Source organism: Danio rerio, chromosome 20 (assembly GCF_052040795.2).
Source record: "Danio rerio strain M-AB ecotype USA chromosome 20, GRCz13ab, whole genome shotgun sequence".
Lineage (NCBI taxonomy): Eukaryota > Metazoa > Chordata > Actinopteri > Cypriniformes > Danionidae > Danio > Danio rerio.
In genome coordinates, this window is record NC_141040.1 from 24604444 (window position 1) to 24619646 (window position 15203).

General features: G+C 32.6%; 2 protein-coding genes across 15 annotated transcripts in view; one reads left to right on the top strand and one right to left on the bottom strand.

Moving 5' to 3' along the window:
* The window catches only part of brf1b (BRF1 general transcription factor IIIB subunit b), a 204450-nt gene that overhangs the window by 75613 nt on the left and 113634 nt on the right, over positions 1–15203 (top strand). For 9 of the 14 annotated variants that reach the window (XR_015517468.1, XR_015517473.1, XR_015517469.1 and 6 more), the window contains 3 exon segments: positions 5463–5674; positions 6221–6420; positions 11906–11986. Coding sequence is in view for 3 of the 14 variants with exons in the window: in NM_199889.1 (NP_956183.1) it covers positions 6240–6420; positions 11906–11986 (262 nt within the window). In the remaining 11 variants the exon portion in view is untranslated. 14 annotated transcript variants of the gene reach the window in all.
* Positions 362–5001, bottom strand: xrcc3 (X-ray repair complementing 3). The gene is given in 7 exon segments (NM_001013541.1): positions 362–834; positions 1638–1684; positions 1812–2024; positions 2999–3153; positions 3365–3577; positions 4620–4757; positions 4848–5001. Coding segments are annotated over 7 exon segments (1059 nt in total). The 5' UTR covers positions 4903–5001; the 3' UTR covers positions 362–596.

Genomic DNA, 15203 nt, shown 5'->3' on the forward strand with positions numbered 1-15203 from the left:
CATTTATATACATACACAATATAATTGTTTTTGTAATCAATAGAGTTGCTCTTACCATAGATTACATTGTTTGAACTTGCCCAAATAGATCAGTCTGATTGAAAGGTCATCTGTCACATTAAATCAATTTACATTGTTACATGAACCTATTGGGCACAGCATGGGACAAAGACTGTTTGTAGCCTCAGTTATTTTTATAGGAAAAAGGCTTAATTTGTTGTTATGCTTGAAATGTGAGACTTGTTCTAATGGTATCTGTGATTTCAGATAAAAGAATAAAACTGTTCGTTATATTCAAGGGCAGCAGTGAGAAAGCATCACCCTTTATTCACTTCGCTTATTACAGATAGAATAAAAAACATTTGAAAACATAAAAAAACATTTATTAAAGGACATAATATCAATATTTAAAAAAAAGAAAAGAAATTAAAGTATTATAAAAAATTGAATTGATTTTACAAACGTACTTGGAAATAATGCATATTCGTTTCAAATGGTAAAAATGCAACCATTCCTCACAAAGTCCTTACAAATGTTGAGCTATTACCTCCATTAACTGTCCTGTAGTACTGAGAGAGAGTTCTCCATCTGCTGAATCACTGTGTCTGCAGATCTGAGTCTCCATCAGGGATTCCTCTCACCCCTTCCTCCCAAACCCCACACAGGCAGCTTGATCGAGGCAGGTGTGGGGCAAAAACCACTTCTAATTTTCGAGGAGCACAGCTTCGGCTGTCTGATTTGACCTGTCCTGCCAGCCTCCTGAGCATTAGCCTCACCATCACCTGATTGGCCCAGGCGATGCCCAATGCTGGAAGCACTTTACTGCCCACCAGTCTGTGTATTATAAGTAATAAAAAAAATGAGAGAGCTTCAGAGATCAAAATATTATCTGATTAGATTCAGATTTTAGTCCACATTTGGATTAAGATAGGTTTTCCAAGGTTGCATGTTTTTCATAAATACAGTAAAACCGTTTTTTTTTTTAATATTATATACTTCATGTCTGAAAATATTTTAAATGTAATTTTCTTTTTTTCCAATAATCGCAAGTCTAAATTTGCTATCAGTCTGATTTTGTAGAAACTGAAATTGGTGTACATTTAAGTATGTTTTTTTTTAGTTTGTTGCTGCGTTATATTTTTATAAATCATGATCATTCAAACATTTGGTGTATGATTTGTTTTATTTTATTGGTTTGTTTCTGCCAAAAGTTTTTTGTAGAAAAGATGATCAAACCTTTGGCGCTTTCGATTTATCATTGAATAATAATTTCTGCTATAATTAAACACTATTTAGAATTATTTCTAAAAGATCATGTGATACTGAAGACTGACATGATGGTGTTGAAAATCCAGCTTTGCAATAACCGGAATTAATGACTTTTAAAAATATATTAAAATAGAAAACAGTTCTTTTCAATAGCAGAATATGACTTATATGAACTTATATAACTTATATTATAATATCAGAATGCGATATTATAGTATATTACATTATTAAACACTATGATTCATTATATAATATATAATCTGTAATATAATAGTAATAACATTTGCTAATATTATTGTTTTACAGTAATTTTGGTCAAATAAAAGTCACAAATACATTAAAATACCCATATTTGTAAACACACTCACCCATAATCGCATCTTCCTGGATTTGGGCCGTCAACAACATCTGTAACCTGAAGTACAAGAATACCAGATGAAACATACGTGTTATTCAAATTCATACAACAACCTCCAAAGCGCATCCTGAGCATGCCGTGCAGTATTACAGATCAGGTGATAGAGATGAGATGTTAGTCTGACCTGGTTGACACACAGTACAGGTGCAGCGTATGTGTGACTGAGGCGGTGGAGCGTACTGGAAAAAGCCAGCAGATGTCGAGACCTCTGAACGGCCTCATCAGCCTGAAACTCACTGCGAAACAGAGCTGCCACAGAGTCTACCACTAGCAGTCTGACCAGACCTCGCTTCAGCAGCACCGGCACACGCTGAGACACACACACCTGCAGAGCCTCCTGCGCACACAGAAAAACACAGTCAATGCCTTACTGATGACTACTGACTTACTACAGCAAGACCCTGCTGCTGAAAAAAACAACTTATAGTTATTAAGACTTTCACAGACAATTGATTACATTAAGAATTAAAAACTGTTTTTTTGTATTACATGTTTTCTTAAATAATGGGTCTAAATACAAATGCAAAGGAATTATTTCATTGCATGTCTGAAAATTTGACTCTTAGATTTAACAAAAATCTACACTGATATAGTCAGGTTGAAAATTCTTGTTTAATTTTACTAAACAGATTGAATGTCCCACTTTATATTTATTGGCCTTAACTACTGTCTACTTACATTATTGCTGTAATTACATGTATAATTACACCTAATCCTACCCTTAAACATACTTATCCCTTATTATAAACCTACTCAAATCCCACCTCAATAGCATCACAGGTGTTCTGCAATGCAATTTGAACACAGTAATACACTGCATTTATTTTTTGATGTGAGATCATAATAGATAAGCACATGTATAGCAGTTTAATATTAAGACCAAATCAGATTTTTGAAATCTTATAATTCTCTATAATTCAGGGTTTTTTTCACACTCTTATGTAGAATAAAATGTGAATAGCCAGTCATACTACAAATGAACATCAGTAAAAACCTTCAAAATATATAGATAGGAATAAATCTGTAGTTTGATGTATGGAAGTGCAGCTGAAGTGGAGATTTATTGCTCATTACAGGAGAATTTTTATTAGAAAGCAGCCATTAAAAATGTATTGTAACTGAAAACTACAGACACAAATTGATGAACTGCAACAGAATAAAATCTTTTAAAAAGGTATATGTTAAATGTTTTCCTTTCATAATCATAATATTAATAATAATAAATCAAAATATGAAAAGCAATAAAGTAAAAAAAAAAAAAAAATAATTAAAACAATGTCTGGCCTAAACCGGAGTTTCTGTCAGTCTCACCAGGTCTGCTGCATGCTCGATGTAGATGTTGTCACTAAAACGCAGACTGTGGATCAGGGCTGGCGGCAGGTCAGGTCTGAGCCGGGGCTGCTGGGTAATGAGTTGCCGTAGTCGTTTGATAGGGAAAGAATCCTCAGTGCAAATGTAAACAGCCCCTGTTAGGTGACAGCATTAAAAGTTGTTTAAATCAGCATTTCATCTGAACTTTGTCCAAATGAGTACTTTCTTCAGTTCTGAAAACACCCAATAAAATGTAATTTGTTGCAAAAAATGTTTAAATATCACAAAATCTTGTCGAGAATGAAAGAATCATTTGATAACATTAAAAAAAGCATTAATTAAGAACGATCACAGTATGTGCACTACCTGAATTCAGTCCTCCGTGTTCTTGTGGATACTGGACAGACAAGCAAAGCTGCAAACAAAACTGGGTTTTTCCAGCAGCGCTCTCGCCTGCCAGTTCTGTTATTCCTCGTAATGGGAGACCACCACGCATCAGACCGTCCAGAACAGGGCAGGCAAAAGAGAGCCGGTGTCCAGGCTCCAAAACAGGACATTCTCCCTGGATCAACTGCAATGCTGAGAAGTCAAAATAATAGTTTTGCTCAAAATATTATTTATTAGCTTAACCATGTTTTTGTTGATTTAGGACTCACACTCACGTTGTTTGTGCTTGAAACAGACTAGAGACCTACTGTATAATCAGCTTTTATTAATGAAATTAACTTACTATATTTGATTTTTATAAATGTAATGAATATAACTTTTAAAAAGAGAGCTGGTTCTGTTTAATGTTGGTTTACGAGCAAATTTCTTGTTTCTTCATTAAACAGATTTAAAAATAGTATTTTTGAATATCCGGAAATTGTTTATAAAGTTTAGATTTATTTGACATGGTTGACTTTTAAAGCAGGGGTTTTTCAGTCTATTTTATTTTTTCTATTTACATCCTAAAATGTAAAAGATATCTATATAATGTACATAATGTTGTATACTGTAAATAATTAATATTATAAATAGCGCTAAATATTATATTGGCAATGTTTATTTTCTACTCTTGCATTTCATTTACAACGCATTTACTTTACTTTTAAGCTAATTATAATTCATTCTAATCTAGTTTGTATCTTTTCTAGATAATCTATTTCACATGTTTATATGAACAACAATTTCAGATGTTTATATAAATCTTATTTAATCTTTTTTTTCTTATTTGTTAAAATCATATAAATATTCAAAGAATTTAAAGGCATTGATCACCCAGAAATACAAATGCTGTCGTCATTTCCTTATTCTTGAATTATTACAAACCAGTTGAGTTTGTTGTTCTCTTGAACACAAAAGTTATTTTAAAGAATGTTGGAAAGTAGGACGGAAATCACTATGAAAGTCAATAGTTACAGGTTTCCAACATTTATCGAAATATCTCATTTTATATTCAACAGAACAAAAACACCTCAAACGGTTTTGAAACAAATCAAGGGTGAGAAAATGATGACAGAATTTTCATTTTTTGGGGGGGAGAACTGTCTCTTTGATCAATAAAATCAGAAAAAAAGTTCTGTAATTACCTCTATAACAACACCGGATGTTTAAAATTAAAATAATACAAAAGTATAACCTGTGACGGGTTTAGACTTGCGCACAGAAGCCGCTACCGCCTGATGAAGACGCTGGACATCAGCCTTTGACAAGCGCGTCAGTCTCTGCAGATCTGCACCAGATACACACAGGATCTCTTTGGCTGATCTAAAATTGCCTAAACATTGAAATAACGTTTACCACGAAGATAAATAAACTGTAACGCACTCTGTCAGCAATGTATCGCAATAAGGGATTGTTTATCAACCTTTTTTAACAGCAGCAATAATCCTTGGATTCAGCTCAAGTTGTTCCCACTCCATCACCAAACTTGAATCTCCATAATAACAGTTTAACGTTAATAAAACAATGAATAAACATTTCAACTAACGTTAACTAAAACTATTTGCGCACATTTTGAACTGCACGATGTTTACTTCCCGGTCATTGTGTCATAAAGTCTGTCAAAATTAAAGTCTTAAATCCAGCCAGCTAACGATATTTATTTACGTTTCTTCAAAGACATGCAGTAAGCAGCAATAAATATAAAGAACAATACTTAATTTTAACAAAACAAAAAGAGAATAGCGTTAGCGTAACGGCTAAAGCACTGACCCTTCATATTATCGCGCTTTAGAGCTGGGGTTTGCCACTGGTTCAGTTAAATCAATATGGGGGTGTTTTGAATTTAGGCTATTACATAAAACGATTAAATGGTATTGTAGTAATATACATTCAGCATTTATATAATTCTTAGGTATTTAAGTTCACACACAATACGTATAAGCAAAATAAACTCATGATAACAATTGAAATAAGAACTTTTGGATATTGGCCACCCCTCTATGTTCTGTTTTTAGAACAGCCCTTAATGTTGTGTTTCAGTTGGGTAGATGGACTGATCTGGAAAGTCACAATAGTATGTTGTTAGGAATTAAATGAAGTATTTTACCAAAACAGATTGATTTAACTCTTTTAAACATGTTGGTCATAGTAAAACAGGATTTGCTATCTAAATAGTTTATCAAACAACAAGAAATACGACTGGATACGGTTTTAAAGTTGTTGAGCTAAAGTCTTTACTTCCTTTGACTGGTGAGTGGCTATCTTACTGTTAAAGGCTAGCGTAAATTGTGTATGTTTATGTTACATTATGAAATAAAGAATAAAGCGATAAACTAAGCTGTTTGTAGAATGTTTAGGGTCGTATCATTCAAGCTAGCTTTCATTCTGTAGCATATGTGCACATACATAAACCATATCAAAACATTAGCTTAGCAAAAATAACGTTACTATTGATGTGCATTAGAACATAAAACATAAAATAAAATGAATCCTAATATAAGAATATAGGAATAATGACCGACAATGAACAGGGCCACAAATGTGCATTGTGTATCCGGTATGCTAACTGTCGCGTAGCAGAGCGGAATATGCAAGACCAATGAAGCCGTGCGACCCGAGTTCAATCCCCGTTGAAGATAAGGTTCTGTTGAAAACATTATATTGCTGGTTATTCGGTTTTTAATACGTGTTTTATGTTTATAATATCTTAATAACAAGAAACTGACAAAAACATAAAAACAGTATGTTTTGTAAAGTGTTTCCTGTTCTGTAATGGAGTTGGTGTGTGCTCCTCAGGTCTGAGTCTTCAGTCAGTATGAGTCGCCAGTGCAAGAACTGTGGTGGATCGGACATCGACACAGATCCAGCCCGGGGGAGTGCAGTCTGCACAGCCTGTGGTTCAGTTCTGGAGGATAACATCATTGTGTCTGAGGTTCAGTTTGTGGAAAACAGTGGAGGAGTCTCTTCAGCCGTCGGCCAGTTTGTGTCTGCAGATGGTAAGAGCTGTTTTCTTAAACTAAAAAAAATGATAGTTGGGATCATGCCCCATGTTTCAGGGCAATCTGTACGCTTGGTCACTTGGAGTGCCTTTTACTATAATAAATTATAATTTTTTTGAAAAAAAATAAATGCTCAAATGAAAATACAGAAAGAAAATATAGAGAAAATATACCGAAATCTAAAATAGGAAAAGATTTCTCACAGATAATGTTTTAAACTCTTTTATGCTTTTGCACAATTTAATTTATTGGCTAGCCACAGTCTAAACATGTTCTCACAGAAGCACATACCCCTGAACCTTAACTCGTATAGTTATCTTGTAAAACCCAGTATAAGGTAAGTACACTGTAAGAACATGTTCAGTACACATACTGTAAAATAAAGTACAGTTAAAATGTGGTAGGATGAAATTAAATTATAATGCATTTTAATGCAGCTGGTCCTAATGGTCAAAACTCATCCTAAAAACTACAATAAAATTAAAACTTGATGTTCATTCACTATCAGACCATCCAAGATATAGATGCCCTTTTTATTTGCAGAACATTAAAGGCGATTTATAGGTTGAACTGGATGTACTATGGTGTTCCATTAAAGTTAACTTAACCAGCTAGATAATTCAAAATCCATGTCAGTTGCAAAAGCAGTTTTGACATATTATAGCAAATTATTTGCAGAAAGTATGACAGGATAATGGGCTTGAATTTTCCATATGAGGCAATCATATGTTTTGTTTTACTTTCATCCCATAACTGCTCCACCAAGAAAAAAAATGGATTACATTTTTTAACTCCTAATGTCGCTAGTTAACACACTCAATGCATTTTTCCCACATCCCATAATTTCTGAAATATCAACTTCTACCACCAATGTATGTCGGTTTAAGTTAAAGTACCGGTAATTCCGGTAAATGTACCGGAAAAAGTAAATGAACCGGAATTAATTCATACACTATGAATAATCAGAAAATATGAAGTGTAAGACCAATTTATTTAAAAACATAATAAAAATAAAATTTAGGAATACTTAGTATTTTTTAATACTAAATCATCTTTATTTTTTGAAGTATGTCATAAAATTATTCAGAATCTCATTTAACATACTTTCTTGTTTTTTTTTTGTTTTTGTTTTTACAAATTTTAATTCACTATTTATTTTTCAGTGAAAATATTTTTTTTTCTGCTTTCAGCTTTTATTTTATCATTCTTTTCCCTGAATTGTTGAGCAAAAATTGCCGTTTTATGATATTGCATGTTGCCTATATGTATTATAATAAAGAAATGGAATATGATCTCTTATTATTAAGAATGCTGCAACCTTAGTGACCTCTTTTTACTGGTGAAGAACAAAGTGCCTCTTAATGAATCATATAGATGCCCATTTTATTTGCAGAACATTAAAGGCGATTTATAGGTTGAACTGGATGTACTATGGTGTTCCATTAAAGTTAACTTAACATTGGTTTACTGCTGAATGGAAAGAAAATGCCTATAGTTAACTTCATTGTGTTGTTATTTTTTTATTAAAAAAATGATCTTTGTATCTTTAGAAAGACTACAATAAGGGAAGAAGGGGTTCATTTATGGGTTTTAAGATGTTCATTATGAGTTTTCTGTGTGACAAAAGGAAAGATATGTTGTCTTCAAACAAACCATCAAAAAGTTTTGCTGTCATTGCATGTGTTATAGGAGGACCAGAGATGTTTTTAAAAATCATCTGAGGGGTAAACTGAACCAGACTTCTCAAAGACTTGGGATTGAATGAATGTATAGATATGGAATATTGCTAGAAGTGAAAGTGCTCCTTGCAGAAATGGTCTCGTTAAAATAGAGGCTGTATGAGAGCTGATAAGGTTTCCATTTGGTCCTTGTAGTTTATGTAAGAGCCCATAAATAGAATACTTTTTGTTTACTCTTTCTGTGATAGAAAGCATCACTATTAAAGTCCCCATCAACCGGAAGCTGTAACTATTATTTTTTATGTATTGTGATGCAGTTTCTAGAGAAATGGAATATAAAATGAGAAAACAGTGGGCGTGGCTTGTCTTATCTACTGTGAGCTGAATGAATGTAAAGTAGGCATTTCATTCAGAAAGATTGAGAAAAGTATATGGGGAGAGTTATTACAACCTAACAGATTCCTCCTGCTCACCATTTCTGTTTGTTTTCAAAACTTTAAAAGTGGTTAAAAATGTCAGCCACTTCCAATTCTGCCCAAAAGGATATTGACAATCTAATGATTTAACTGAAAAAAACCCAACAGATTTCAATTAAACATTAGAAGGGCAACCTTTTTTCCCTTAATGACATGTACAGATGAATTGTTCACCACAAAACTAGCAATTTGAGCTAACAAAATCAATATGGTTAGTTTTGATATCTTTTGAACATTTACTGTATGGAATATTTGCTGTACCAAAGTCAAAGCCTTCATCCTGGTGGTATAGATTCTTGGTCACACATTTTAAGGAACAATTCTCTCTATTACCAAACTATTAACTAGTATTTTGCCTTAGTAAACTCCAAATTTGCTACTCATTAATTGTTATTAAGGTAGTAGTTTGGGTTTAGGTATTGGGTAGGATTAGGGATGTAGAATAAAATTATGTAGAATATGTTTATTACATATATGTTAATTCATAAGTACAAATAAGTAGCCAATGTCCTATTATTAGGAAGGCAATAAGCCACTTGTTAATAGCAAGAATTGTTAATTAAACTAAAGTGTTAAACCTTTTTTTACAGTGTCCAGTGGATAGAAGAATTTCACAGCGAACCTGAAATAGTCAATTTTTTCTTTTACTTTTTTTTCAAACACTGAAAGCATTTATTGCTGTGATTACTTGCTGTGATAATATTGATATTGAAAATAGCAAAGTTTTGATTCCTTTGTAATTGCTAATTCCTGGTCAGGTTTGGCTCCACTATCTTAAATGATCTTATTTCCTCATCTAAAATAACCATCTCCAACGTATTGGTGTACATTGTACATCCATAAGGAAAATAACAGTAATAAGGAAAAAAAAAAAAAGAATATACACTATTATTCACCACTCTTCAAATGTTTATTAGGCAGATTATTTGATATGAAATTAATTTAATTATTATTTGACATAATTATAAAAATGTTTCCTGACCATCAAATCAGAATATTAAACAAATTTCTAAAGAATCCTGTGATGTTAGGATTAAATAACATTTTAAACTGGTAATTACCTGGTAATATATTTCTAATATAAAATATTTATTCATGTTAACCATGTGCTGAACATACTACCAACATCCTAAACACTCTTGAAAATGACAGTTACTCAACAGCTCATGCTGACATGCGTGTAGTAAATCATAATAGAAACATGTTAACAACTTTCTTAAAAATACCAATAGTGTGAAAAATAGCAGGGTGTTAAATCATGCCCAGACACACCAGCAGTGTTAAATCATGCTGGAAACATTGCATAGTCTGTTAAACATGCTAATAATTAGTTAAAACAAGCTAGCAGTGTACAAAGTCATGACAGAAACTTACTGTCAACTGTCAACAATACATTTTAATCAACATGGCAAAAGCAATTTATAATGTAGAAAAAGCAAATAATTGTACATATTTTGCATGGATGTGCCAAAGCATTTGCAACTTTTTCAAATAAATTATGCACAAATGACACAATGATTTAAAGATTGAACAGGTCTCGAGTATTTCTGTTCTGTTCTGATCTGAGAAATGCACCAAAGCAACTGAGAAAAACTGTGAAAGCTTGTAAGCAGTCTCAGCTTGCATGTGCACTCGGTCTGCAGCCAGACCTTTCTCATTAGCTTCCCCGACCTCTTATAAGTCTCTCTAAGTTCTGGTAGGTGTCGCTGTAGTAACATATAATAATTATGCTGTAATTTACACATGCGGCCGTTAGAGGGCACTAGAGATTTACTTAACAGCTTAAAATGGCTCTTGTGGAAAACGGTTTTGTTTGTAGATCATTGATATTTTCTAAGTCAATAGTCCTGTGTGCATTTAATAATTTGGCAGATGCTTTTATATAAAATGACATATAAATAGGACAATAGAAGTAATCAAATCAACAAAAGAGTAAAATAATAGAGAGATAAAGAGAGAAATTAGATTGTTTTATTTTTCTATATAAAAATAGACATTATTAAAGGTAGAAGAGTAAAGTAAGCAGACAGAATAGTTAATTAAGAATAATTAATAATAATAATAATAATAATAATAATAATAATAATAATAATAATAATAATAACAGAATATTTATTAATGGTATTAGAAAGACAGCAAGTTATTATTGATTTTTAATGAGCTGGAATAGAATAGAAAGTATTAGTATTAGAGCACTAATATAAAAAGTACAGATTTAAGTGAAACTTTTATTTATGTTCATGCACAACTCAAAAATTCAAGCAAGTCCATGGATGAAGAAAGGACAATTTATTTCTTTTCACCATCACCACTCATGAATGTTGTTTGCATGTATGTGTGCAAGGTTACCGTAGAGAGTTGTTAGCCTTTTATTGGTGTCGCGATTTAAGTTTATCCACAGCGTCACACAGACACATTAGTCAGAATGTCCTTTTATTGTTAATTGAGTTATTCGTTTTGCTGTAAAAACAATACAATAAAAAGGGAACTGTAATTGTATTTTCAAGAGGAATCTGATTTCTATTGGCGGTTATAATTTTTTAAACTATTATTAAAATATTATTGAAGTGAGACAACTGGAGAGCCATGTATTTTTGGTTAAAAAGCCCTCGCAAGCCATATAGGCCCACACGAAATCTGCGCACGCAGAAATTCTCAGATTTCTGAAGACTTTTAGCCCAACATTGAGTCTATGTATTTACTTGTGTAAATGTGTGAAAACTTATATTTATTCAGTTTTTAAATTAATTTACTAATATATATTAGTAAATATAATAATATATATATTATATAATAATAATAATATTAAAATGTTCATATGATTTATTTGCAATTCAGTATGTAAAGTCATATTTTCAGTCTTTTAGTAGATCCATATTATATGAGAGACTTGCTTTATTTACCAGTTAAGTGGATCTAATTGTATTTGCATTGTAAACATTAAAGTTTAAAATTTGTAATTTCTTATTTCACATATTAAGTTAATAAATCCACAGTTTTTTTTTGCAAAATTCTCAGCAGAAATAACAAAAAATGTCCGCAGATTCTGTCTGTACACTGTATTAGAGGATAATAGCAGTTTAGCAGGTTAGTAATTTAGTAGTTTAGTAGTTAAATACACACACACACACACACACACACACACACACACACACACACACACACACACACACACACACACGCATATATACACATACATATATAGAACGAAAAGAAATAATATTTAAATACTTTTTAATAAACTTTTTTTAACTATTCAATGTTTACTGTTATGACCTGATTTTAAGTCTTTAACATAATAAATTGATAGATTTATGTTGTTTTCAGGCACTTCCAAAGCTCCAGTCTTGGGCAGTGGCTTCCACACCAGCCTGGGAAAAGAATCACGAGCTCAGACTCTCCAGAATGGTAGGTGCATCATTATACTCAGCAACTAAAATTTGCATTCACTTTTAATATGAACACACAATGTCTGGTTAGTTATAATATTGTATAATACTATAATAAAATAGGGCAGCACAGTGGCTAAGTGGCTAGAACAGTTACCTCAGCAAGAAGGCCACTGGTTTGAGTGCCACCTGGACCAGGAGACCTTTCTGTGTGGAGTTTGCATGTTCTCCCTGTGTTTGCATGGATGCTCTGTTTTATCGTTTTTGTTTTAGCAAACTGACTAGAAAGTGGTAAATTCACTGGTAGATTACATAGGATACAGATTTACTGGTCAGACAAACTAAGTAAATTAGGTAAACTAAGCAAAGTATTTATATAACACTAAACAAAGCAGTTATTCTTCTTGTATTTGAAGAATTTACCCTACAGTGTCTGAGTAATAGCATTTTCCTCCTATAATATCTGCCAAATGTATAGCGTCAGGTGATAATGTATTTTAATTTACTTTGAAACATCAGTGCACAAGGTTGAAGTGCATGAATCGCTAGTGTCAATGAAAATTCATCTATATTTATCCTATTTATGTTTGTTGGTGTGACCCATCCTGTAGTCATGGTTCATATAAAAGACTGTGGTGAAGCTGACTGTTGAAAGTGTCCCTGTGGTCACAAACACAAGACTGCATTCATTATTAAAGGCGTCCCGTGTAGCAGCGGTTATGTAATTGTGCTGTCATTCAGAGAGAGGTCACCGCAGAACTGCCTGATAATCCAAAGGCATGTGCAGTGTGAAAAATACTCTGGGATTAGACAGGTCTGCAGTGGGTAACGCGGTGTTGGCACACAGTGGGTCTAGAATAGAGGGATTATGCTCTTAAAAGCTTTCAGAGTTATTTTTGGCCTCTGTCTGCCAACACGACACTTGACTTCAGCTTCTGGGATCCAGGGTTGGAGGACTAAAAAATCCAGCATCCTCTTTAACATCTGTGACTCGATGATGGTGTTAACTCTAGCGGAGGCTAATTTAAGACTTTTCATACCGGTTTTGTTTTAGTGTTATTGTATGATACTATTGTAGTACTAATAGCTTTAATTTGTTGCTGTTTTTTATTTGAGTTTCACTCATTTTGTTGTGTTTGTGTTTTTATTTTCTGAGATACAGTCACACGGATATATACGTGATGTGGGGCAGGATGGTGGCGCAGTGGGTAGCACAATCGCCTCACAGCGAGAAGGTCGCTGATTCGAGCCTGGGTCAGTTGGCATTTCTATGTGGAGTTTGCTTGTTCTCCCCATGTTCGCGTAGGTTTCCTCTGGAATGAGGTACAGGTGAATTGGATAAGCTAAATTGTCTGTAGTGTATATGTGCAAGTGTGTGTGGGTGTTTCTCAGTGTTGGGTTGTGGCTGGAAGGGTATTCGCTACATAAAACATATGCTGGATAAGTTTGCGGTTCATTCCGCTGTGTTGACCCCAGATTAATAAAGGGACTAAGCCGAAAAGAAAATTAATGACTGGTGGGAGGCGTACATTGGCTCGAGGCCGCAGGCTGAGTGTCTTAGTGTCCTACCAGTGACGATATACAACCATATTGCACTGCTAGAAGTGTAATATTAAACAAAAGTTTGTTGGGAAAATTGTGTTTATAAAAAAGAAAATCAAACATGGAGAGTCTTAAGAACCCTTTTGTGAGAGGAGCTACTTTCTTCCACCATTCATTCACATCTGCAGCTGATGTCAGAACAGCAGAAGCCGTTACTAATTCATCAACGTCATTTTAGAGCTAGTATTTGAATGATTCTCTAGCGTAATGTCTAAAGAGATGACAAAACAGGCGATTTTACTTACATTTTAAGATTATAAGGCTGAAATGCCATCAGTCGACAGAGTTTTCCTAGTATTTTTCTGTCGCAATCAGAAGATCACAATGATTAACCCTTTTACCCTTTTCTATTTTTGTCCTTTAGTTACTTTTGTAAATCAAATAATACTCAATAAAAATGTGAATTATTTAATTGACATTTAGGAAATTTAGCTATTTTTATTCAAATTTGTTTATGTCCAGTAACAAAAACTTATTGAGTTAGGTAATTTAGTTATGAAAACATATATAAAAGTTTAAAAACATTACCTTTTTTTATAAACAGTCTGCGGTCTTATTAAAAAAAAAAAGTCACATTATATTAATGATCAAAATAAATGTGAGCTACAACATACAATGTGTAGTAATATAAATATATAATAATATACAATAATATAAACTGTAATATTATGCACATGGGTTTTATTTTCTACATTGTCAATAGAATGCAGAAATTGTAAATGTATACCATTGTTGTACTGAATATATATATATATATATATATATATATATATATATATATATATATATATATATATATATATACATACACACACACACACACACACACACACACACACACGCACACACACACACACACACACACAGACACACAGTTGAGGTTAGAATTATTAGGCCCCCTGAATTATTAGCCCCCCTGTTTACTTTTTTCCCTAATTTCTGTTTAATGAAGAGAAGATTTTTTTCAACACATTTCTAAACATAATAGTTTTAATAACTTATCTCTAATAACTGATTTATTTTAATTTTGCCATAATGACAGTAAATAATATTTTACTTGATATTTTTCAAGACACTTCTGTACAGCTTAAAGTGACTTTTAAAGGCATAACTAGGTTAATTAGGTTAACTAGGCAGGTTAGAGTAATTAGGCAAGTTATTGTATAATGATGGTTTGTTCTGTAGACTGTCGGAAAAAATAGCTTAAAGGCACTAATAGTTTTGACCTTAAAATGTTTTTTAAACAATTAAAAACTGCTTTTATTCTATCCGAATTATAACAAATAATACTTTCTTCAGAAGAAAAAATATTATCAGACATACTGTGAAAATTTCCTTGCTCTGTTAAACATAATTTGGGAAATATTTAAAAAAGGAAAAAATCTTTAAAGGGGGGCTAATAATTCTGACTTCAACTGTATGAAATCACAGTCAATCAGTCAAACTTATTAATAATACTTATTTCTGTATTAATCATTTAAACATATTTTAAAGTTTTTATATATCTGAAAGGAAACATATGTAAAACCTTTATCATATGCACATTTTAAAAACTTTTCTAAACTGTAAAATCATTGAATCAACCATTGTTTGTCCTCTGTTTTCCAAAACTACTTAAAAAATCGAAAAAGCCA